Source organism: Cotesia glomerata, linkage group LG7 (assembly GCF_020080835.1).
Source record: "Cotesia glomerata isolate CgM1 linkage group LG7, MPM_Cglom_v2.3, whole genome shotgun sequence".
Lineage (NCBI taxonomy): Eukaryota > Metazoa > Arthropoda > Insecta > Hymenoptera > Braconidae > Cotesia > Cotesia glomerata.
This window is the reverse complement of record NC_058164.1, coordinates 3318316-3346248: the sequence shown is the minus strand read 5'-3', so window position 1 is coordinate 3346248 and position 27933 is coordinate 3318316. Positions and strand designations below refer to the sequence as shown.

The 27933-nt window shown below is 27.0% G+C and overlaps 1 protein-coding gene across 7 annotated transcripts; it reads right to left on the bottom strand.

Annotated features, from left to right (window-relative positions):
- Positions 1-27810, bottom strand: LOC123269371 (F-BAR domain only protein 2). Of its 7 annotated transcripts, XM_044735007.1 has the most exons (14): positions 26857-27810; positions 17787-18098; positions 17269-17526; positions 16690-16885; positions 14773-15186; positions 12293-12391; positions 7941-8085; positions 7522-7783; positions 5873-5922; positions 5658-5800; positions 5097-5574; positions 3868-4084; positions 3224-3572; positions 1-616 (listed from the first exon to the last, which is right to left on the bottom strand). In XM_044735007.1, the coding sequence occupies exons 1-14, from the start codon at positions 26884-26886 to the stop codon at positions 546-548; spliced, it is 3024 nt and encodes a 1007-aa protein (XP_044590942.1). In that variant the 5' UTR covers positions 26887-27810; the 3' UTR covers positions 1-545. The 7 variants fall into 7 exon arrangements, with proteins under 7 accessions (XP_044590942.1, XP_044590940.1, XP_044590941.1 ...); XM_044735005.1 differs by having other exon boundaries at positions 3-616; positions 5658-5922; XM_044735006.1 differs by having other exon boundaries at positions 4-616; positions 5658-5922; positions 7986-8085.
- Positions 27811-27933: the final 123 nt, after the last annotated feature.

The window sequence follows — 27933 nt, the reverse complement described above, 5'->3', positions numbered from 1 at the left end:
TTCAAATATTAATTTTTTTTTTCCATTTATTTATTAAATAAAAAAAGGAAAAAAATTGTCGAATAAATCCCTTAACAATTACGTAAACAACAAATTTTCAATGCAATAAAGATATTTACACTCACTTAATATATACCATAATTATCAATAATATTAATTGATAATAATAATAGTAATAGTTGACTTATAATCAACATTTACGGCTTTAGCCTTTGGTGTTAAACATTAAATCTTAATTAATATTAAATGATAATATCAATAATTATTTTTGATCCTAGTTTTTCATAATAAAAATGCCCTTCGACTAATTTTTAAACCAACGAGACCAATTAGATCCTAAAAAACCGATTATCTTTGGTATCCAATGGCCTTAATCCCTTAATCGTTATTTTAATCAAATAATTACCGAAAAAACAAACTTTTATTAATCGGCAGTGAATAAACAGGCAAATATTTAAATAATAAATATCGGTATTTTTTATTAATTATTACTGATGTTACTATATTGGTGAATTACCCGATCTTGGGGTCCATTGAGGCGAGGGTCAGTTGCTAGCAGAAGGAGGCGCAGCGTATCGTGATCGTGGATCTGAGTCGCCATCGCAAATGTATTTACCTGTTTTTAAAAATTTTATTCATGAAAAAAATTAAATTTTATTTAGTAAAAAAAAAAAAGGTGAAAATCTAAAAGTGCACGCCTCATAGTCTCATTTTTCACAATAAAATTGATTAAAATAAAATAATAATAAAAAATAGAAAACTCTGGTATGGTTTAGTGAAGTCATAATTCTAAGGTGTAGTGAGGAAAAAAAACGTACCACGACTAAATAACCACGAACAAAATCCATAAAAAAAAGGGCATAACACGGTAAAAAGCTCATGTGTTGGCTTATTTTCGAATAAACACACGCAAAATTCATGAAAAAAGGGCACATTAAAATAACAAGCTTATATTATTTTTGTACTTATAAATTTAAAAATTATTTTGAGAGATTAATTATAAATTTTTATGACCTGGATATTTTATCGTGTGGATATTTTGTCCATGGTAATTTTCTCGTGAACATATTTTGTCAATGGTTATTTTACCGTTCGGTTATTTTTTTTTTTTTATTTTTTATTTTATTAATCTCGTTACAAAAAAATTCTATAGAGGTGCGTATAGCACCTGTGCATAGAACGAGTACATATTAACAAAAATATATTTTATTTAAAAAAAATAAAAAAAATAAAAAAATAAAATAAATTTGTTAAAGCAAAATTTTATTTATTTATCGTCCACAATTGGGTTACCCAATTTCAAAACACAGTGACTGACAATTTTAAGATTTAAAAAAATTTTTCTTATTAATAAAAAGTTTGCGCGTCAAATTAATAAAAAATTTGATTTATAAATAGAAAATACTTTAATATAAATATTTTAAACAAAAAACACTTGAAATTAAGGTCTAAAAATTATAAGAAATGCAGCAATACTAAAAAAAATCAGGTATAAACATTTTTCAGTTACTGTGTTTTAAAATTGGGCAGCCGAATTCTCGACAGTCACATAGTGACTGCAGGTTGCTAGTATATCAATAAAGTATTAATTTGTATTTATAAAAAATGATATGTCTGTTAATTTTATATCAGTATGATAAAAAAAATTTTTTTAATGATTTCAAAGTGCCGTAACACTTTTGTTAAATTGCACTGTACTTCCTTAACTATTGACGTTTTTAAATATATAAGCTCATCTCAATGTTACACTCATCGAGAGCTTTTATTTGAGTACCCACATGCATTTTCATATATTTTTCATATATTCATATATAATATATATATAAATATATGAAAAATTGATGTTGGTACTTAAATGAAAGGTCTTGATGAGTGTAACATTGGGATGAGCTTATATCTTTAAAAATATCATTAGTTGACAAGATAACAATGTCAGTTCTTAATTTTGATATCAAAATATCAAAATTATTGATATTTTTAAAGATATAAGCTCATCCCGATGTTACACTCAGAAAGAGCTTTCATTTGAGTACCCACATGCATTTTCATATATTTTTCATATATACATTAGAATGTCTCAATTTTAGGCGACTTTTTTTTTTCAACGAAGAAACAGGTTGAAAACTTGCATGAAGGTGAGAACAGAAGCCTGTTCAAAGCGGAGTTCTTAATATTAATATTTAGAGGTGTCTGTTCCTAATTTTTCATTTCCCATTTAAATAACATAGGAAAAAAAATTCTTTTTTTTGTTTATTTTTCTAGCTCGACATACGCACCTCATATAAATAAGCCCATAGCATATTCTTATAAAGGATTCAACGCTCTACAAAAAAGGTCTCTTACACTTTTATCATAAAGACAGCCGTTCTAAAGTTATTCAGACGTAAACTTCTAAATATATAAAATTTTGATTATTCAAGTATTAAACTGATACAAATTAATTTATTACTGTCTTAAAAATTATTTTTATATGTAAAATTGATTCTGATGCGCTAACATTTTCATAAGGCTAAAAAAAAATTACTCATGTATCAAATTTTTTTCTTCTTTATTTCATTTACTGTAAGAAAATCATGACTCGAGTAGAATGAATTAAATTTTTAAAAAGTTTCACGGAATTATCAGTTTATTACTCTACACGGAGAGAAAAGATATGTTTGGAAAATCAGAAAAGTGCACGTCTCATAACGCTGAGCGCTGTTTATCACAAAAAAATCTGGAAAACGGTTGACCTTAAAGGCCATCCTTGCAACTTCCGCTAATTCCATATCTAAGCGCTTAAAATTGCAGTTATGAGGTTTTTGATCTCTTCAAGTCAAAAGTCTGATAAAAGTTTCGATTATTCGTTAATTTATTCAAGAGTTATTGCACTTCGAAAGTTAAAAAAATAGTTTTCTTTGAAACTTTTATCAGACTTTTGACTGATAATATACATATATTAAATATACATAAATATATGAAAAAATGATGTGGGTACTTAAATGAAAGGTCTTGATGAGTGTAACATTGGGATGTGCGAAAAAGAAACTATAATAAAATGTATAGATAGATATACAAAAAAAATCAATTTCAGTTTCGAGAAAATTGCTTTTTTTGAAATGTCGAGAGTATACTTCAACGTTTCGCTTATGAGGCGTGCAAAAAAATTTTACTCAGTAAAAAAAAAAAATAAAATTACGTTGTTTAAAATTTAATAAGTAAGTTGAGTTAAAATTAAACTTACCGGAAACGAATCGACGCTTGACCAAACTCAATCTATATCCTGGGCCAACTAATTCGAATTCAACTCCCGACAGAGTTGTGCCTTCGCAATTAAATTGCGTGAATATAGTTCCTTGAGTGCCGGGACCGCGATCAATTTCAACTCGAGCTTTTAACGATCCCACTCCATTAGACTCGCTGTGCTGTGAAAGCTCTGTGAACTTCCAGAGCAGACGATTTGTGTCTGGTAGCCATTGGGCGGAGGGTTTACTGTGCATACTCTTGAATCCCCCGTCGATCGGTGCGGCTACATGAAGATTTAGTAGCGGGCTTGGGGATGCCATCGCACGGCTGTTGTATTTGTAGTCAATCTAGAATAATAAATATTAATGTTTCCGTCTTTATTTTTTTTTTTTACTAATTTTTTTTTTAAATAAAAATTTATCCTCCGAAATTTTATTAAATTTATAAAATAGTTTACATAAAATGTATTAAAGTAAATTAAACGGATAATCAATAGATCCTTGGCCCAAATACGCCCTAAAAATCTTAAGTACTTAACGTTAATATATTGGACGTGGATAGATTAACTACTCAGCATATATACGAGGGCAATATTTCGCAAAAGATATTGATTTACGATTATTAAATAATTCTGTATAGTACCTTCAAGTCAGTATGTGTCGGTTCACATTTCCAGTAGGCAACAATCTGAAACGGACATGATGCCGCGCCTTCTTTAGCCTTAATTTGATATTTAAGAATATCGACATTGAAATACGACGCTGTGGGATTTTGCTCAGCTTGACGACGTAATAACGTAGTTAAGGCACTCATATTAAAATCAAATATTGTCGTTTCTGTTGTGGTGTGTTTTGGATCTCTATTTGGACATGAATATCAATTAAATTAATGATGACAATAATTTATAATTCAATAGTTATATTATAAATATTTTAAGTATATAAAAATAGAGAGAATCAAATTATACTCTATTTTTAGATACATAATTAAGAAATGACCTTGTATCTAGTAAACTATTGATATTTTTATAGATATGAGCTCATCCTGATGTTACACTCATCGAAACCTTTCATTTGAGTACCCACATCAATTTTTCATATATTTTATATATTTATATATATGTATATATGAAAAATATATCAAAATGCATGTGGATACTCAAATGAAAGCTCTTGATGAATGTATCGTCGGGATGAGCTTATATCTTTAAAAATGTTAATAATTAAGAAATGACCTCGTATCTTGTGAACTATTGACATTTTTAAAGATATAAACTCTTCCCGACATTACACTTATCGAGACCTTTTATTTGAGTACCCACATCAATTTTTCATATATTTATATATATTATATATATGTATAGATGAAAAATATATAAAATGCATGTGAGTACTCAAATGAAAGCTCTCGATGAATGTAACATCGGGATGAGCTTATACCTTTAAAAATGTCGATAATTAAGAAATAACCTCGTATCTTGTGAAATATTGACATTTTTAAAGATATAAGCTCATCCCGATGTTACACTCATCAAGACCTTTCATTTAAGTACCCACATCAATTTTTCATATATTTATATATATTACATATATATATATATATGAAAAATATATCATAATGCATGTGGGTACTCAAATGAAAGCTCTTGATGAGTGTTACATCGGGATGAGCTTATATCTTGAAAAACGTCAATAGTTAAGAAAGTACAGTGCAATTTAACAAAATTCATTATTTAATAAAGCAAAATTTCATTAATTTATAGTTTACAAGTCCCGGCACTAGCAAGGATGCTAGTTTACTTTTATAAAACTAAAATTTTGGGCAAAAATCTTCGAAACATAAATATGATAAATAAAAAAAAATCTACATACATGCTGACAAGTTGAGTATTAGGAACGAGTCGTTCCAGTCGATTAGTATTTCTCATTCTAAAAGTCAGTTTAGCTGGACTCGGATTATTAGCAAGTACAGCAACAATACCAGCAGGAAATGAGAGCATCATATCTCCACTGAGCTTGACCTGACAGCGAGTCTCATCGGTACCGCGGAAGTACGAATGAACGATCTCGTGAAAAGCAACAGCCAGTGGAATAGTATCAGCAAGCCCGATGGTAAGCGGCGAAGGGCCACGAGATGATCCAACTCCAACTCCAGCAGTGCGAAATTCAAGACTCGCAACACTATCAGCTCTTGATATCGTTGCTGGAGACATCCTCCCACGTGGACCTCCTTCGCTGCGACGTGATGGAGGTCTTGGTATTATTATTGAGCCTGTTGGTGTTGATGACGCCGATTGCTTGGGTGGCAAGGCTGGCGTGATGTCACCTACTTCGGAGAACAAATCTCCTTCTGTGGAAGGAATAAACTATTATTAGCAGAGATTATTTATTAATAATATCTTTCTTCTTATCTTTTATCGGAGGATTAATCACCTGGAAAACGTGTGTGAGATTGAATGGGAGGCGCTGACTGTGGAGGCGCAGGTTGCGGAACTGGTGAAGTAGAAAGCGGAGGAGGACTCTGCAACGGTGCGTAAGGATGACTTGCCGTGGGCGTTGATGCACTGGACGGCGTACTGCTTGGATTAAAAAGATTAAGACCAAGTAAATCGGAGCTAGGTTTTCCACCTAGCTGTTGTGATACTGACTGAGAACGTTTCATATGGTGATCTGAGTCATTGTTTGATCCTCTTCGACCCTGCAATTTATTTAATTATTTACTTTTATACAATTAAAAATTTTAATAAAAATAAATTTAAAGATAAAAATTATCTATATTATTAAGCGAAAATCTCTGGATACATAATTAAGAAATGACCTTGTATCTTGTGAAATATTGACATTTTTAAAGATATAAGCTCGTCCTGATGTTACACTCATCGAGACCTTTCATTTGAGTACCCACATCAATTTTTCATATATTTTATATATTATATATATGTATATATGAAAAATATATCAAAATGCATGTGGGTACTCAAATGAAAGCTCTTGATGGATGTAACATAAAGATGAGCTTAAATCTTTAAAAATGAAAATAATTGATAAATGACCTTGGATCTTGTGAACTATTGACATTTTTAAAGATCTAAGCTCGTCCTGATGTTACACTCATCGAGACCTTTCATTTGAGTACCCACATCAATTTTTCATATATTTTATATATTATATATATGTATATATGAAAAATATATCAAAATGCATGTGGGTACTCAAATGAAAGCTCTTGATGGATGTAACATAAAGATGAGCTTAAATCTTTAAAAATGAAAATAATTGATAAATGACCTTGGATCTTGTGAACTATTGACATTTTTAAAGATATAAGCTCGTCTTGATGTTACACTCATCGAGACCTTTCATTTGAGTACCCACATCAATTTTTCATATATTTTATATATTTATATATATCATATATATGTATATATGAAAAATATATAAAAAATGCATGTAGGTACTCAAATGAAAGCTCTTGATGAGTGTGACATCGGGATGAGCTTATATCTTTAAAAATGTCAATAATTAAGCAATGACCTTGTATCTCGTGAACGATTGACATTTTTTAAGATATAAGCTCATTTCGATATTTCACTCATCGAGACCTTTCATTTGAGTACCCACATCAATTTTTCATATATTTATATATATTACTAGCAGTTCACCACGGCTTAGCACGGGTATTTAAAAAAAAATTTTTTGAATTATTTATAATATAAGATAGCCTATGTCACCCCGGGATAGTGTAGCTTTCCAACAGTGAAAGAATTTTTCGAATTGGTTCAGTAGTTTCGGAGCCTATTCAATGCAAACAAACAAACAAACAAACATACAAACAATCAAATCTTTCCTCTTTATAATATCAGTATAGATATATATGTATATATGAAAAATATATCAAAAATGCATGTGGGTACTTAAATGAAAGCTTTTAATGAGTGTAACATCAAGATGAGCTTATATCTTTAAAAATGTCAATAATTAAGAAATTACCTTCTATCTTGTGAAATATTGACATTTTAGATGATATAAGCTCACCCCGACATTACACTCATCGAGACCTTTCATTTGAGTACCCACATCAATTTTTTATATATTTATATATATTATATATATGTATATATGAAAAATATATCAAAAATGCATGTGGGTACTCAAATGAAAGCTCTTGATGAATGTAACATCTGGATGAGCTTATATCTTTAAAAACATCAATAGTTAAAAAAGTACATTGCAATTTAACAAAAGTTACGGCAGTTACATAGTGACTGCAAAGTTGCTAGTAAATAATTAATTTTACCGTTGGAGCTGGTGACAATGAAAGATTTTCCACAGTAGCACGTAGCTCATCGACACTGGCGCTCATTGGTGCCCCGCCATTACTTAAAGGTTTTATTTCCACCCTAATTTTACGTTCTCTCTCATCATCAGACTCAGTATCGGAACTCGAGTAGAATCCTTTTTCATTCTCCCAAGGATCTGGCTTCGGACGAATGCAGTATCCATCTTCGTCTACCTCTGGCGTTGGAGTTTCTGATTTTCTGCTCTCATCTTTCTCCTCACTGTTAAAAAAAAGAACAAAATAAAAAAAATTAATAAATTTATCAACAAGTTCAATAGCACGCCCAGTGCACTATTAAATAAATAAATAAAAAATCTCTTCACTTATTTATTTATATCATTTTAATACTCATAAATAGTTATTAGATTATGTGTAACTCTTTAATTTGTTGCACTGGGACTGCTGATAATTTAGATACTGACAGGTCTGACTTTTCTTCCTTGTTACTGTTAGTATCCACAGAGTCCTTTTTCTTCTTAGCTTTCTTTTCTTTTCGCTTTTCACGTCTGCTTCTTAGAAACCCTGTCAATTTATTTACAATAAAAAAAAATTAATATTGCTCTTATCAAATCAATTAATTAATTAATTATCAAACATAGTTATAGTAATAGTAAATTTATAATTAATGATTACAGAAAAGAAAATAATAAAATATTATTACTAAATCATTAATTATTGCAATCAGTTGAAACCATAATTAAATAGAAACCAACCGCGTCAGTGAGAATTGAATAAGTACGACTGTTTTTTTAAGAAAAAAATTTTTTTTTCAATCAATCGAATCCCAATTCATTCAAAGTCCCTCGCAAACTTTTACTAGCACAAGATTTTTTTTTTTTACTTATTTTTTTTAGATTCCAGATAAGTGCAATGATATCTATGAGAAAAAGTTATTAGGCTTTCTACACGCACTACAATTTTCTAAAATACTAAATTTATTAATTAAAAAAAAAAAAAACTACTGTTTACAATAAAGTTAGCAATAATTATAGTAATAATAATAATAATAAAATAAGTGCTCAGGCCTCTATAAATAATTTATTATTTATTTATTGTAAATCAATTTTTATAGAATTTATTTATTTAATTTTTTAATAGAAATTTTTTTTTATTAATTATAAATTAATTTTTATAAATGATTGTGATGTATTTAAGATCTTGGATATTCTGAGATTGTAAAAAATTTTAAGATCTAGAAAAAATTTTTTTTATATTGTTGACATTTAAATGATGGTTTGTTATTGATTTATAGACGCCTGATGAAGTTGAGATTATCAACGAAACGTTGCGGAATTTTATACAATTTAGACATCAAATAAATCCCGGATCTTAAATAACCTGAGCACTTATTTGTTTATTTATTGGCTGAGATCTAAACATTACCTTAATAATAATAATACTTATAATAAAAAAAATTTAACCATCACCATTTTTTAAGTCAGACGTGAAAAGATTGTGATAAATTGTTTTTCTAACATATAATTTTTTTTTTTATAAAAAAAAAATCATGCTAAATTTAAAAAAATAAAATTTTTTTTTTTTAAATAAAAATAATAAAATAAATAGTTAACCATGCACTATAATTGAAGTTGTTGGAGTAATTTGTAATTAGACGGCTCACCTGAGGCATCCCCGTCAGTAGCCGCCTGTTCTCAACTTAAACGTCCATCTCCCTTTAACTTATCTTACATTTTTTTATTTAAAGTAAAAAATATTAACAATTAATCATAATTAACGTAAAACATGTGCTCAGTGACGGAAATTTGTAGATGTTTGTAAAAAAAAACAATTATAGACGAACTTAATGGTTATTTTTGAAGAAGTAAGACACTGGTGAATTTAATTCGATGGTACTGAAAATATAAAATTTAATTTTTTTAAGCAAATAAATTTTAATAAAAAAAAAAATGTTTTAATTTGATGAAAATTAAGTTAGCCGACATTTAAAAATTTTTAGAAATATTTTATTGAAAAAATTTCAATTAAACAATTAAAAAAAAAAATTTCACATGTAAAAAACTTGAAAAATTATAAGTGCAATTTTTTAGAAATATCTTTTTAATTGTAATTTAATTTATAAAAAAAAAAACCAAAAATTTTTAGACGTCTGCTAACTTCAGTGTCATTTAATTTGCTTAAAAAAAATTTTAATTGATCAGATGTCTTCTAATTTCAGGAAGACATTAAACGTATTATCTAATTAAATTCAAGTCTTACATCTTCTCTCAGACGGAACTAGATTATATGCTTGTAGTGCACACACCGATGATTAGCATGTAAACCTCATTTATTTTAAACATATTTATGTATACTGGTTTTTAAATCTAACGTCCAGACATTAATAACGTGAGCTATTTTAAATAATAATTTATGAGGAATTGAAACAAACAAAAACCAAATTATAAATTTTTTTTTTACGGTGAATACGATTATGAAGTTTTAATTATTCAATGACTATACATAGAATATTTATTTTTTTGTAGTTAAATAATTTGACCCTTTAATAATAGCCGTAATGATTGTTAGAAAAACAATTTAAGAAAAATGTTAATTTAAATATTAAATATAATTTTGAATATTTTATTATTCTTTGTTAGTATTTTTAGTCTACAAGCATTTGTTAGTAATGACTGTTAGTAATAGTAACAATATTAATAGTAATATAATAAAAGCATGAGTTAGTTCTTAAGGCATTATGATAGTGCTCTGGTGGTTTATATTTTGTGTAGAATCCGGAATCAAAAGTCTGTGACAAAGCTTTTCAACAAAGACAGACAGGCAGACAGAGAGGCAGATCACCTTTGATAGAATATATCATCGACTATTTTGTATTAAACAACGAGTGACAGTCAATAATCAATAATTAACTATTATAACTAGCAGAAATAAGCCGAAAAAATATATAATAAATTTAACTGTATATATTTGGTTAGAATTTTAGAAAAATTAAAATTCTAAAGCCTGATATAAATATATACAGATCACACGGAAAGAACAAGATGATATGATATCATGCCAGATTATAGTCAGTGATATCTGTAGTGAAAAAAAATTTCACATAGTAGCTAGTATAATCTATATTACACCCCGAAATATAGATCATACAGATTATAAGAAATGACCTTGTATCTTGTGAACTATTGACATTTTTAAAGATATAAGCTCACCCCGATGTTACACTCATCAAGACCTTTCATTTAAGTACCCACATCAATTTTTCATATATTTATATATTTTATATATTTGTATATATGAAAAATATATCAGAAATGCATGTGGGTACTCAAATGAAAGCTCTCAATGAGTGTAACATCGAGATGAGCTTATATCTTTAAAAATGTCAATAATTAAGAATTGACTTTGTATCTTGTAAAATATTGACATTTTAGATGATATAAGCTCATCCCGATGTTACACTCAACAAGACCTTTTATTTAAGTACCCACATCAATTTTTCATATATATATATATATATATATATATATATATATATATATATATATATATATATATATATATATTACATATATGTATATATGAAAAATATATAAAAATACATGTGGGTACTCAAATGAAAGCTCTTGATGAGTGTAATATCGGGATGAGCTTATATCTTTAAAAACATCAATAGTTAAGAAAGTACAGTTCAATTTAACAAATATCTTGTTAAATATTGATATTTTTAAAGATATAAGCTCATTCTGATGTTACACTCATCAAAACCTTTCATTTAAGTACCCACATCAATTTTTCATATATTTATATATATTATATATATGTATATATGAAAAATATATAAAAATGCATGTGGGTACTCAAATGAAAGCTCTTGATGAGTGTAACATTAGGATGAGCTTATATCTTTAAAATCGACAATATTTAAGGAGGTACAGTTCAATTTAACAAATATCTTGTGAAACATTGACATTTTTAAAGATATAAGCTCATCCCGATGTTACACTCATCAAAACCTTTCATTTAAGTACCCACATCAATTTTTCATATATTTATATATATTATATATATGTATATATCAAAAATATATAAAAATGCATGTGGGTACTCAAATGAAAGCTCTTGATGAGTGTAACATCGGGATGAGCTTATATCTTTAAAAACATCAATAGTTAAGAAAGTACAGTGCAATTTAACAAGAGTCATTGTTTAATAAACCAAAATTCTATTTATTTTTAGTTCACGGCAGTTACATAGTGACTGCAAGGCTGCTAGTATCTATTATGTATTTTAGATATTAGGATTGTCAAATGTTGTTAAATACTAACTGAAATTTTTTTTTCACCACAGATATCACTGAGTATAATCTTAGATGATATCCAGTGTCATCTTATTTTTTTCCGTGCAAATAAAAAATGTTAACATTAAATAAATAGCGATAGATTAAAAATCAATAGACGTTTGAGTAAATATTAAATTATCGCAACTGCAAAATTACGTAATTTAATATCCGTGAGAGTAAATTTTATAAAAGCTTTAGCATTAATAGAACAGCTACATCTGCATCTAATTTTGTTGATCAATAGATCCTGTATGCGTCTATAAATAGTTGATGGTTAATAGTCAATAGTCGATTGTTGGTGGCTTTGTTTAGACAAACTAATAGTAAATAAGCTCTTGAAACCATTTTATTTGCTTGTAGCAGTTGTAGCTGTTTTACGAAATAAAATGATCTGAACAAAGTCAAAGTGTTGGTAAATGATAAAGCAGTTACATTTAGATCCTCTGAGAGGGTTCCTGGAGATGCTGGAAGGTGGATTGTCACCTTGAGGAGTGACAGGTGCCGAACCGGAACCTGCTTGCCTCTGCCTCTCTGAAACAATCACTCATCGCTCATATTTTTCAGCCGCGTCCCGGACTAACTTATTTATCGTTAGCTTTTATGTATTTCTACCATAATTATTTTACCAGTAATCGTCCATTGATCTATTTAAATTTCAATATATCTCTTTGATTAATTATACATTTAATTTATTCACTGGCAATTGAATTTTGTTTTACTGTTAAAACAATCGTGTCGTACACGTACAAATGACACGCCTGAATTTCTATTTAAATTCCAGGTATTTGATTAATTCAATCGTGCCGGACTAGCTATAAGCCATTCAAAGTGCCTTCGGCATTCACCCGCACCTTGATTAAAAATACACACACACGTCAACACATATATACATATACACATACACATGTTATGTAATATATTGATGAATATAAAACTATTGATAGTTTTAAACTTTCATATAAATTCGCTTTCCAAACATCTAAAGTTTTATATTGAATTCATTTTTAATTAAAAACCGCATACTCATTCTCTTGTTTTTACTACTACTATACAAATATATATTATATGGAAATTGTTAAAGCAAAACAATATGTTTGTACATCAGCCTTCTACAGCTGCAAATGACGCACAAAGTAGCATGACTAGACCACAAAAGCATGATGATTGTTAAATAATAAATAAAAATCTATATTATTACGAGGATAAAAAAATGTTGAATCCAGGATAGTCATATGATAAAATCGGTTCTTTTTAGTGAAATTTAGTGTCATTGCAAAGATCTTGACTTGAATTTGTGCCTTTTTAAGGTTTTATATAATTCTCACCGATAGTCAATTTATTATGACAAGTATTTAGGCTGCATTTGAAAATGCTCTATCTCTAGATACATAATTAAGAAATGACCTTGTATCTTGTGAACTATTGACATTTTTGAAGATATAAGCTCATCCCGATGTTACACTCATCAAGACCTTTCATTTAAGTACCCACATTAATTTTTCATATATTTATATATATTATGTATAGGTATATATGAAAAGTATGTCAAAATGCATGTGGGTACTCAAATGAAAGCTCATGATGAGTGTAACATCGGGATGAGCTTATATCTTTAAAAATGTCAATAATTAAGAAATGGCCTTGTATCTTGTGAAATATTGATATTTTAAAAGATATAAGCTCATTCCGATGTTACACTCATCAAGAGCTTTCATTTGAGTACCCACATCAATTTTTCATATATTTTATATATTATATATATGTATATATGAAAAATATATCAAAATGCATGTAGGTACTCAAATGAAAGCTCTTGATGAGTGTGACATCAGGATGAGCTTATATCTTTATAAATGTCAATAATTAAGAAATTACCTTATATCTTGTGAACTATTGACTTTTTTAAAGATATAAGCTCATCCCGATATAACACTCATCAAGACCTTTTATTTGAGTACCCACACCAATTTTTCATATATTTTATATATTATATATATGTATACATGAAAAATATATCAAAAATGCATGTGGGTACTCAAATGAAAGCTCTTGATGAGTGTGACATCGGGATGAGCTTATATCTTAACAAATGTCAATAATTAAGAACTAAATTTGCTATTTTGTGAAATATTGACATTTTTAAAGATATAAGCTCATATCGACATTACACTCATCAAGACCTTTCATTTGAGTACCCACATCAATTTTTCATATATTTTATATATTTATATATGAAAAATATATGAAAATGCATGTGGGTACTTAAATGAAAGTTCTTGATGAGTGTAACATCGGGATGAGCTTATATCTTTAAAAATATCAATATTCAAGAAAGTACAGTGCAATTTAACGAAAGTCATTATTTAATAAAGCAATTTGCTAGTATAAATTAACGAATTAAATTTGCTTGTTTTGTGCAAACTATTTTTAAAATAATTCCATTGATAATTAATAAATCCAGCTATGTGCTAAAATCACATCAGTCTTATTTTGTTTTACAAAAACCATTAAATATATATGTATTTATAATTTATATTAGGATGGTTGATAAAAATTAATTTTCTTGCATTCTTTTTTTTTACTAAAAAAATTTTTATAAAAACGCATTTGTAAAAATTAAATTTTTAATGACCACCTTAATATAAAAGACTTTGCCTCAATACAAAAAAATGTAAATTCCAAGTAAAAGTATTTATCTCTAAGCCAGATGTTTGACGATGACAAGGTCAAGTGTTAAAAATATATATCAGTAAATAAAAGCATTCCATGTTAAAGTTAAGTATCAAGCGATAATGTTAAATGATGAATAAAAATTGTCTGCTTTCACAATAAATTTGTGTTGAGGCAAATACGAGGGTAGCGCGGTAAATAATAATTGTGTTTAATTTCGTGTTTCGTAGTAATAGACCTACCCTGGGAGTTGGACATAAACAGGTTGAGAAGCGAGGTGGTACGACGAGAGCCTTTGGTTGGAGCGTCTTTATCTGTATTTTTATCCTTAATCTTGTACTTTTTATTATCTTTAATATCCTTGTCGTGATTATAATCTATAGCAATGTCCCCGTGATAATCACCCACCACAACCTTAGCCGTCTGACTTTGGTTTTTCTTAGTTGTGTTGTTGTTTTGTTTGTTACCAGCAACGCCTGTTTCCCCGTTGGTGCTTTTGGAGCTCGGAGGCTCCTTTATCGCTGCTGTTGTTCCCGTGGTATCGGCAGTTACGCCACCACTTCCGATGCTTCCACCAGCACTGCCGCTCTCCGGTTGGTGGGTTGAATTCGCCATCTCAGCAAGGCTCGTCATCACCTCGTCGTACTCTACCACTCCTAATTAATTCATAATTATTTTATTAGACATCATTGTCGCCAGGATTTTTGCCTCAATTTTAAAATAATAATTAATAATCAATTGTGTCAAATTTTTTAAAATTAATGCGTATAAAAATTTTTTTTATCAAAGTTGTTCACTACCCAGTTTTCTAAAAAAAAATGTCTCATAATTTTTTCTTAGAACCAATAAGAAAGTTGTAATTTCAAAGTTAGGATTTTTATAATCAGCAAAAATTTAAATTATTCATTATCCATATTATTAAGAGAATAAGCCAAATTTTGTGGCGTGTATTTATATGATAAAATGGGTTTTTATGGTTAAATTTGGTATCGTTAGAAAAATCTTGACCTGGAGTTGTGTCTTTTCAATGTTTCATATCATTCCCACCAATAGTCAATTAATGATGATAAGCATTTAGGCAGCATTCGAAAATGCTCGATGTCTAGATACATAATTAAAAAATGACCTTGTATCTCGTGAACTATTGACATTTTTAAAGATATAAGCTCATCCCGATGTTACACTCATCAAGACCTTTCATTTAAGTACCCACATCAATTTTTCATATATTTATATATATTATATATATGTATATATGAAAAATATATCAAAAATGTATGTGGGTATTCAAATGAAAGCTCTTGATGAGTGTAACATCGGGATGAGTTTATATCTTTAAAAATGTCAATAATTAAGCAATGACCTTGTGTTTCGTGAACGATTGACATTTTTAAAGATATAAGCTTATCCTGATGTTACACTGTTCAAGATCTTTCATTTAAATACCCACATCAATTTTTCATATATTTATATATAAATATATGAAAAATATATCAAAATGCATGTGAGTACTCAAAAGAAAGCTCTTGATGAGTGTAACATCGGGATGAGCTTATATGTTTAAAAATTCCAATATTTAAGAAATGACTTTGTATCTCGTGAACTATTGACATTTTTAAAGATATAAACTCATCCCAATGTTACACTGACCAAGACCTTTCATTTGAGTACCCACATCAATTTTTCATATATTTATATATTTATATATATATGTATATATGAAAAATATATCAAGATGCATGTGGGTACTCAAATGAAAGCTCTTGATAAGTGTAACATCGGGATGAACTTATATCTTTAAAAGCGTCAATAGTTGAGAAAGTACAGTGGAATTTAACAAAAGTCATTAATTAATAAAGCAACATTTTCATTTTTTATAGTTCACAAATGACGGCAGTCACATAGTGACTGCAAGGTTGTTAGTGAATCTTAATTTTGGAATTACGGTAAAAATATTAGTCGTATAAAAAAATTATAAGATATTTTTCTGTCGAAAATTAAATTTTCTACAACTTTTATTCTATAACTATTTTTGTAGGATCAATATTTTCGAGTTGAGTTCTAGCATTTAAATCATTTATTTTAAAATTTTGGCAAAAATTTTCCCCTTTATATATCTATCATGGATTATATTATTATCATTATTTCAGTATAATTACCTGGTCGTTCAAATCCTGTGTATTTAGATTGGACAAATTGTTCCAATAGTTTGTCTACCGTCATATCAAGACACTGCCGTTTAAAGTCAATGTGAACTTGACCAACTTGCTCGTGATTTGCTTGGAGAACATCAGCGTATGTGTTTAAAAATTCTTTCATTTGACGCAAATGTGTTTCTTCAACATCTTGAAATCTCTGTTAGTAACAAATAATTTTTTAATAATGTACATCAATAAACATTTTTTTTTTTTTTTTTTTTCAAAAAACTAATTATAAAAATTTATCTAAATAATTTGAATAAGAAAAGCTGTTTAGTCACCATAACATTTATCAATAATTTCAACATTTTTTTGACATATCAGAAATATTGATACCGATACAAGTATCAATATAGATAAACTATTTTTGAATAATATCAGAGTATTTATGACATTTTTATCAAAATTAAAAAAATATTACTATAACAAAACTGTATGATATATCTAACTCCGGTAATTTTATCTTATGTATAGACTTAAAACGATTGATAATAATAATAATAATAATAATAATAATAATAATAATAATAATAAAATTACCCTGCAGGCTTGAGACATTTTAGTTTCAAAGTCATTTCTAACAATGGTATATTTGTCCACAAGAACTTTATAATCATCTTGAGCTTTTTTAAACTTAGCCTCAGCTTTTTCAAGTTCCCGCTGGCTCGCATTATCCTTTCGCAACTTCTCCAATTCGAGCCCTTTTTGCTGACACATGTCCTTAGCTTTTTGTAGTGTCACCGTGATACTCTGGATATTCTGAACGACCTCGAGGGTCGACGACTCTTCCTCTTTCACCTGAAATCCATCATCTCGTTATATATATATATATTATATATATACACACTTACTATTACACACAATTCATTTTTTTTAACGACAGTTGAAACTTTTCATGGTATTTTTTTTTTTTATTTATTCTATAAAGTACTCCACCAAGTGGGCGTATACTGATAAGCGTGTGTGCGATAAGCGGAGAGATTTATCTTGAAGCCAGGAACTGTGTTTTAAGAGATATTTAAATATCAATGGGTGTTTACGAGTTTACAAATACTTACAGCTTTGTGTCTTTTGTGGAGCTCATCGGCGTACTTGGAAACATCTTTTATCAGCTCCGACACCCGCTGGGCCATCTGCAGATGCAGACTCGCCAATTTTTCTGCAGCTCCACGCAAGGCTGCCCATACTGGCGCAAATGTTCCCTGTATGCTGCTGCTACTGCTCGCTTGTTTGGCAACTTTGCTCAATAATTTGTAGTTATTCTCCTCGATCGCCGAGCGCTCTCGCAGAAAATCCGCAAGCTCTTTACTTGCCACCACACCATGCTTCATATTATGATACAACACGTCGAATCCATTATTCTTTTCACCCTGTAACAAAAAACAATTATTCATTTTTTTTTTGTTTTATTTATCGGAGATTGTATTTTATCTCAGAAATTGGCTCGATTTTTTAAACGAAGCTCTAGAATTACCAGTAAGTGTAATAATTATATTACACATAGGCAGAAAATAATTTAAGATCATTTATTTATTTATTTGTAAATAAATGCCCTCGGCAATTTACAACATTTTACATTTTTATGTATAGAATGTTTAGAATTAATGATTTTATACCATACATAGCATCTGCAAAGAGAAGATAAATTTAAATTTAAGAAATTTAAAAAGTTTAAGAAAAAAAAATTTTTTTAATTAAATTTGAAAGAAAAAATTATAAAAAATTTCAAAGATAAGAAAATTAAATCTTGTACTTGTTATTTTCTGCAGTATTTTTTTGGTTGTTGATTTTTATTTAGAATTTTATTTTATAAGGCCAGTATACAGATTTTTATTTTAGAATAAATGAGACTGTTTATTAATTTGAAGCTAAAAAGTCATTTTTAACTTTTTATTTTTGGTAATTATTTACAAATGGGATCCACCCTTTTTTTACCATATCTAGGTGAAAAATTAAATTTAAAAAATTTTTTTTATTCTGCTTGTTTTTACGGCAAATTTATAATAAAAAATGTCGTGAAAAGAACAAATAAAAATTTTCATAACTTTTTCCCTTAAAAAGTTTTAAAAAATTTTGGCTCTCATGTTTTTGGATAAAATTTCTATTTTACCTTTTTTTGATGTTTTTGATATTTTTTTTTTTTTTTTTTGAGAAATACATAAAAAAAAAAAAAAAACGAACAATTAAAAAAAAAGTCGATTACAATTTTTTAAAAAATTTATAAATTTTTTTGAAAATTTGTTAAAATTGTGATAATCAACTTTTTTTTTTAAAGTGTTCATTGTTTATGAATTAAAAAAAAAATATATATCAATAAAATCAAACAGAAATTTCGTTAAAAAAAAATGAAAATTAAAATAGTTGACTTCACTTACAAATATTTACTTAATTTAATATTTATATTAATATTAAATAGATTTAATGAAAGGGACATTAAGAGTAGTAATTTTAGTAGGCGTATGAATTGTTTCAGAAAAATTTTGGAGGTCATAATGTTTGATTATAACTCCGTAAATAAAAATTTAAATCATAAATTATATTTTCTTTTTTTTATTTGAAATATGAATGAGTTTGTTTTTATGAATAAATAAAAAGTGAATGAATTATTTATCAGAAAAATGGAAGATAAAAAAATGTTTTTAATGAGTAATTTTTTTTCTAAAAAACAATATTATATTTTTTTTAAAGAAAGTTAGATTTTTTTATAATACTGAAATTAATATCTGAGAATTTTTTAAATTTAATTAAATTATTAAAAAAAAAAATAAAATTATAATTTTTTTGCAAGAATAATATTATTCATTGCTAGAATTACGCATTTATAATTTCTATTTAGAGTAAATAACAATAATAATATTATTAGAATGACATAATTATTAAATCGACCGTATAATTGAGTATAATTCAAGTAATTATTAAAAATAAAAAACAATAATCTCGATAAATAAAGACAAAATATTAAAACCAGAAATAATATTATCCAAGCAAATAATTAAAGTTAAAAATAAAAATTTCATCTAATAAAAAAGACAATTGTACAATACAACTCTATTATAAAGCAGACTGTGACGCACAAGGTATACATATATACACATATCACGGGGTATGATTGATAAAGAATTCAAGAGACAAGCATCCAGACGACGTTGAGTAGTCACATAGAACACACATTGTCGGAGTACAGTATATAGTAGGCAGTATTATATGTAATATGTAAGCAAGTAGCCTCATGGGTATAAATTTCTTTCAACTGACTTTAATTTTTTTGTTTATTTCTTTTCTTTTCACGCGCTCTTTTACCTTTTTCCCTTTTATTTAACATTATAGTCAATCCTATTATCCATGATTTACAGGTCTTACCCTTATCCTTACTCTTACCCTTACCTCCTATTGTGTGAGTATCGGGTAAAAACTCATAAAAGTTTGGAAAATCCAAAAGTGCACGCCTCATAACGCTCATTCATTTTTTAAGAAAAAAATTAATTGTGTAATTGATTAAAAAAAAAAAAATTATAATTAAGTAATTTCTTACAGAGTATTTTTTATTTTTTTTTTAAATATCGCGCCCTTTTTTCTTGTCATATGTGGACGCAGTTTAAAAAAATCTAGCTTGATCAAGTGGCGTCATAGTTTTTACGTGACAAATAAGAAAAGTTCGTTTGGCATTGTACGGTTGTATCGTAGTGAATTTTAATAAAAATTCAATTTAAAAAAATAAATACGTAAACTAGGCTACTGATATTAAATACGGACCCAGTTCATCGAATTCTTAAACTAATAAAAAAAGGTCCGGTCTTGAAATATCAATTTGTTCGGGAGTAATCGTTGGTACATCTAAAATGGAGTGACATCCGGACGTCCACGTAAAATTTTTTTCAAAACGATTTTTTTTTCAAAACAGCAACATGAAATGATTTTAGAAAGTTAAAGAGGGTTTAATTTAATTTAAGTGTTTTTTCGGTGTACATCTACTTATATCATTGTATAAGTGTAATATGGTTGTGATAGAGGGATTTAAAGATCACAAAATTGCTTGACCTTGACGAGTCGAGTATAAAGCACAACCTCACGCGCTTCGCGCTATGAGACGTGCAATACCAACTCGAAAAGTGACTTTGTACTCTTATTGCTATGCGCTCTTCTCGACAACCTGGTGGTTTTTCTTTCCAGACCAATAGAAGGTCAACTTATTCAACCGGTTTTCATAGATTTTCTTTTTCTTCATCATTATCATCATCATCATTATCATCATCATCATCATCATCATCATCATCATCATCATCATCATCATCATCATTATCATAGACCAAAAAATAGCAAGTAATTTCAATTATTTTTACATTTTTAAATTCAAACTCAAAGGAAGCACAAATAATCAATTATTACCGGTTGAATTTGCCTCATTTATTCGACAGGTTCTAAATTGAAGCTTGCTGATATGATAAAAAAATAAACTTCAAGGTAAAGCCTGGTACTCGAGAAAATAATTTACAAAAAAGAAATATAATTATCCAATTATCTGAAAAAAATAAGGTTTATTTTTTTTTAAAAACGCTTGAGTTATTTGTAGCATAAATGACAAGTTGACGAGAAACTTGAAATATATTAAAGCCATTTAGCTTTTTAACATTGATCGGCCTACAAATTATTTCTTTATGTACTTCATATGTCTGCATACATATAATACATATAATTCGCATGTGCTTGTGCGAGTATGAGTATCTTTTATCATCAATCTTTTTTTCTCTCCATATATTATGCTTTTAATATGTACCCACTTGTTCGCAAATTATGATATTAACGACAATAGATTCTCATTAATCTGGTCATTGTTTTTTATGTGTATGTACAGGCTGATCTAGTATATTCGATACTGGATAGTAATTTAAATTTGAATACATAAACATATTTTTTTAAATAGTATACAGCTATTGACTATTTAAATACTTATGTAAGAAAGTGTTTAGCATATACATTAAACACTTGAAAATGGTTTTTATTAAAATAAAAATTAAAATAATATATTTTTGATAAAATTTTTTACAAATTTAATTTAGTTTTTATACTTGGATTTTTTTTCAAATGTTTGAAAAGTTTTATTAAAATAATTGAATGAAAATATTATTTAATGAATTATTCAGAAAAGTTTTTAATATTCAATGTTTTTTCTGATGTTTTATCAAGCTCAGTAATTCAAATTTAAAACAAATATTTTAAAGTAATATTTATTCATTAGAATAGACATGAATAAAATTTTAAAAAATGAATTGTCAATAAAAATTTTTAATAAATAAATTTTTTTGTATATTAAGGTGAAATATTGGCGTACTAAAAAAAAGTTTTTTTTCTCTCCTGTGAAGAATTAATTATGAATAAATTTAATTTATCATAATTTAATTAAAAAAGAAATTAAATTAATTATTGAGTAAATCGTTGAAAAATTGAATTTTTAATTACATAAATTCCATTCGAGCAACTTTTTTCGTACCCAAGGATCCAGATTATGATATCAATTGTAATACTTCTAGGTAATTTTTCAATAAATTATAACCAGCACAACTTTTCAATGATGTAAACAAACAAACTAATTTTTTAGTAAATAATATAAAAATACCAGAAACGTTCATTAGAAATAAAGAAACTTCGATAAAAATATTTTGTATTCTGGGTGGAAAAAAACTTTTTTTTCAGTGCTTAAGTAAATTTTACAAGTACATTTTTAATTTTCTTTTGTACTTTATAGAGTACTTTGAAACCGTTTATGTAATGAATTTTTCAAAAATGAATTAAAGTATCAATTAATAAAAAGGTATTTAAATAAAAAATTTTCTAAATGACTTCATTGAAATTTCTTAAAAGTATTGTCACCAGAAGGTATGTATAAATTATAATAAAAAGTATATTACTAAAATGTTACTATGGTATTTTATCATTACCCATTACTCTTTATTACTCTTAACTTTTTCCCTCTATTTTAAATTTCACACTCAGTGCACCTGTAAAAAAGCAAGAGCTCTAAGCCATGCAAATGGTCTTTGTTTGATGGATATTAACGACTGGCTTAAAGCACCCAGTATCAAGTGGACTAAATAAAATATTCATTTTGTTTAATAAAAACCTTAATTAACAATCATTTTTAAATTTAAACTATTAATTAATAAGTATCAATTTTGTTTATAAATATAAGTATGCATTGCTATTGCAAATATAATATAAAACATTTTTCCTCTTCAATACGATGAAATATATACTTGCATTATATACATACAATTTTTATCAGTTCTCGTGTATCTCTGATTACACGTGATAAATTAAAAACAAATACTTAAATATTTTAATAGATATATGAAAATGTTTGCTCAACCGTACATATCACTGTTATGTGTTTTATTCATTATTTGAATATATTCAAAGTAAGTACGCACTCGCTCATAACGAAAGGATGTTTAAACAAAAAGATCTTTAACGTTAAGTACATTTCTACTTCCTTTAATTTAACATTGTAATTTTTTAATCTAAAATTTTATTTATTTATTTTTTCAAATTTAATATTTGTCTTTTATTTTATTAATATTTTTAATAATAAATTAAATTATTTGTATAAGTACATGAGTTTTAATTTTTCTTCAGTATAAACTAGCAATCTTGCAGTCACTATGTGACTGCCGTGACTTGTGAACTATGAATAGATAAAATTTTGCTTCATTAAATAATGACTTTTGTTAAATTGCACTGTACTTTTTTAACTATTGACGTGCTTTAAGATAAAAGCTCATCTCGATGTTACACTCATCAAGAGCTTTCATTTCAGTACCCACATGGATTTTTATATATTTTTCATATATACATATATATAATATATATAAATATATGAAAAATTAATGTGAGTACTCAAATGAAAGGTCTTGATGAGTGTAACATCGAGATGAGCTTATATCTTTAAAAATGTCAATAGTTCACAAGATACAAGGTCATTTCTTAATTATTGAAATTTTTAAAGATATAAGCTCATTCCGATGTTACACTCATCAAAAGCTTTCATTTGAGTACCCACATGCATTTTGATATATTTTTCATATATACATACATATAATATATATAAATATATGAAAAATTGATGTGGGTACTCAATTGAAAGGTCTCGATAAGTGTAACATCAGGATGAGCTTATCTGTTATATCTGTAAAAATGTTAATAGTTCTCAAAACACAAGGTCATTTCTTAATTATTGACATTTTTAAAGATATAAGCTCATCCCGATGTTACACTAATCAAAAGCTTTCATCTGAGTACCCACATGCATTTTTGATATATTTTTCATATATACATACATATATATATATATATATATATATATATATATATATATATATATATATATATATAATATATATAAATATATGAAAAATTGATGTGGGTACTCAAATGAAAGGTCTCGATGAGTGTAACATCGGGATGAGCTTATATCTTCAAAAATGTCAATAGTTCACAAGATACAAGGTCATTTCTTAATTATGTATCTAGAGATAGAGCATTTTCGAATGCAGTCTAAATACTTATTATAATAAATTGACTATTGGTGCGAATAATATGAAACATTGAAAAAGCATAACTCCAGGTCAAGACTTTCCTAATTATACCAAATTTAACCATAAAAACCCATTTTATCATATCAATATCCATATTATCATATAAATACAGTGGTCCCAAAATTTTGATTTTTCCTTAATAATATAGATTTTAAATATTCGATTGTTCTACATTGACATTAAAATTTTTTCAATAATCTAATGTTTCCTTTTTACAATAACAAACTATGAAAATTAATGAGGCAGATATTTATTAAATTTTAATAATCTTTGTATCAAATAAATTATGGTAAAAAAAATTAGCAAAAATGATTGATATGTAGAAAAATTTAATCTTTTACAATAAATTTGCTTGTTAAAAAAAATTAAAAAATTTTTAAGTCATTGATAAATTTAATATCATCAACAAATTCAAAGTTATATATCAAAAATCTAAATTGAAAAAAAAAAAAAAAAAAAAGAAGATATTATTAAAGTATAATCGCAAATTTTTGAATAGATAAAAATTTCAAGAAACTCACAAATAAAAATAAAACCTAATATTTTGAAATTTCGAATAATTTTACAAGACTCGCATGTACCTATATGTACATGTAACAAAAACGCTTACTATACGTATAGTCAATATTATTCAGTAGTAAGTAGTAACGGTCTGAAAGATGTAACGTATTTACTCATTTTCTCTCTCTTGCTCTCTCGCGCCTCTTTTTGTATCTCATAACACCCGACTTGAGTAGCAAGCATAAGAGAGACCGCAAAAAATAAAATACGTGAGAAAAAGAGAAGGTGAAAGATCGTGAAGAGAAAGGATAAGCCGACAGTTTGGGTTGAGAAAGAGAAATAAACAAAAGCGTCGAAGGACACTAACTATCCTTATCTTTTTTCCTCTCCTGCTTTACAAATATTTTGTCTTTTTTATCGTTTACGTCCAACCCAATATAAAATGCTTAATATAACGTAATGTAATGTAATATAATATATAATATGTATATAAAATACACTTGATACTTATTAAATAGCCTACGTTAAAAAATATACAGGTTTTTACATTAAATTAATTTCAAATTAACATTTACATGTATTTACATACATAGCACCTTTATATCAATTCATTATTACTATTCGATTGTCTTTTTATCTACGAAATTCTTATAATAGCCTAGCTCACTTATCACTTTCATTTTTCTTATCATTTATACAACACATCCGACGTCAGATTTAAATAGTTGATTATTTTAATTATTAATTAATCATTAAATAAATTAAAACAAAAATTTTTAATTTTTAGCCGGCTAAAAAAAAATTTATGAATAAATCTAACAAATATACATTTTTTTACTATTTCTTTTTTTTAAATTTTATTACATAATTTTGCGCAAATTAAAAAAATGTATTTTTTATATAAAAAAAAAAAAAAAACATTTTAATTCTGCTAACTTCAGTATTATAAAAAGGTTAATTTTAATTATTGTCAATTGTTTTTCTGTGTTAATAATTGACTTGTTTACAAAAACAGAAAATTCTGTGATTTTATGTTTCAATTAAAAATGTTACTAAAAAGATCAAATATCTGACAGTAATTTTTAAAATAAAAGTGAATCTATTAATGAAAATAAATTTAGCAGATACTTGATAATTTTTAGAATTTTTTTAACAAATAAATAATAGCAAAAAAATTGACATGTAGAAATTTTGAGAAATTATAAATGCAATTTTTTAAATGAAAATTAAATTAGCCGACATTTGAAATTTTTGATAATTTATTTTATTGAAAAATAATGTTTAAAAAATTAAAACTAAAATTTTCACATGTAGAAAATTTTAAAAATTATCCATGGAATTTTTTAAAAATAGTTTTTTAGTTCTAATTTTTAATTAAAAATAATCAAAAATTTTTGAGTGTCGGCTAACTTAATTTTCAAATTTTTTAAAAATAATTTTTCAGAAAAAATTTATTTGTTAAATAAAATTAAAAAATTTTCAAGTGACTGTTAACTTTAATGTCATATATATTAACAATTTTTTCAATAAAAATAATAAAAAATTGTTATTTTGTAATAACACTAATAACACTAAAGTTAGCCGACGTTTTTAATTTTTAATTTTTTTTTAATTATCAAGTCAGAATTAAAAAATATTTTTTAAAAATTGCACTTAGAGTTTTTCAAGTTTTTTACAAATGAAATTTTTTAAATATTATTTTGCAATAATTTTTTTAATAAAAAGAAATTTCTAACTTAATTTTCAATATTTCGTGGATAATAATAAAGTTAGCCGCCACTTGATTTTTTAATTCTAATTATAATTCAATTGGAACTAAAAAATATTTTTTAAAAATTGCACTTACAGATTTTCAAATTAATTACAAATGAAATTTTTATTTTAATTATTTTGTAATAATTTTTTCAATAAAAAAAATTTTTGTAATTTTTAGATGTCGACTAACTTAATTTTAATATTTTGTGGGCTGATTAATTAAATTAACCTTGAATTAAAAAAAAAAAAAACATTTTAATATCAAAATAAAAACAAAACTTACCCAAAAATAATCAGCAAAATCTACAGTCATGATGAGCAATCAGATCATCCTCAGCAATATCATAAATAATTATTAAAATCACGTTTTTTTTTTTTTATTAACTGACTAACTATATATAAAAGTAATAACTATAATTTTTTTTTGAAATATGGTCTACGCCCGGGAAGTCTTGGTCTAGGTACCGTTGTACTGTATTCTATTGTCTGTCATTCAGGATATATATTTAGTAATCTAAAATATAAAACACCGGGATTAAAAATAATCCATATTCATAAAAAAAAAATAAAATAAAATACTTTTAATATTAAAGTAAATGATAAATGATTATTAAAATAAAGTTTACGAGCAGATAAATAAATTACTAATGTATAATTAAATTCGCGTGATTATAATAACACTAAAACATTATATTATAATGTTATTGGAATATTGCACCGCACTGCACCACTGACTGTTATTTAATTTATTCAGCTGTACTTGGGTAATAAGATATATAGGATGTGATTGAATGCGATGAGGATGATAATTGGCGATAATACTGGCTCTGGTTCTGGTCTAGTGTTATGCACATTTAATTTCATGTAGCACTGAGCAGCGGCGATGGTGACTGTGCAAAAGCGACAGAAGGGTCAACTTTTATATGTATTACTTGTTATGTGTATATATTGCTGTCTATGTTCCAGCACTTGTTCTTTTCCTAGACTGGGTATATACTGAGTACTCAGTACTGACTACTGAAACTAGTCTGACGGCTGAAAGACTGAAAGACTGAAAGACTAAGACACTCAACGCGATATTACTGGAGTTGCTGGAGGCTTAAAGCTTCCTAGTTTTATGTTTTATGTTTTATGTTTTATGTATATAGATTAGACGTTGATGTTATGTAGACTGACGACGAGGTTTCACGTTTTACGTACCCATATGCCGATCGTTTATTCTCTACTGCCGTGCTCTGTGCCTCGGCTCGTCTGCTCTTGCAACCGTGTTGTCATTTCAGCTCTTAGTATTTATCACTACTAGCGCCATCTTGTGTTGCTTTTAGCTATTGAGAGCTTGATGGATAATATGAGAGTGGAA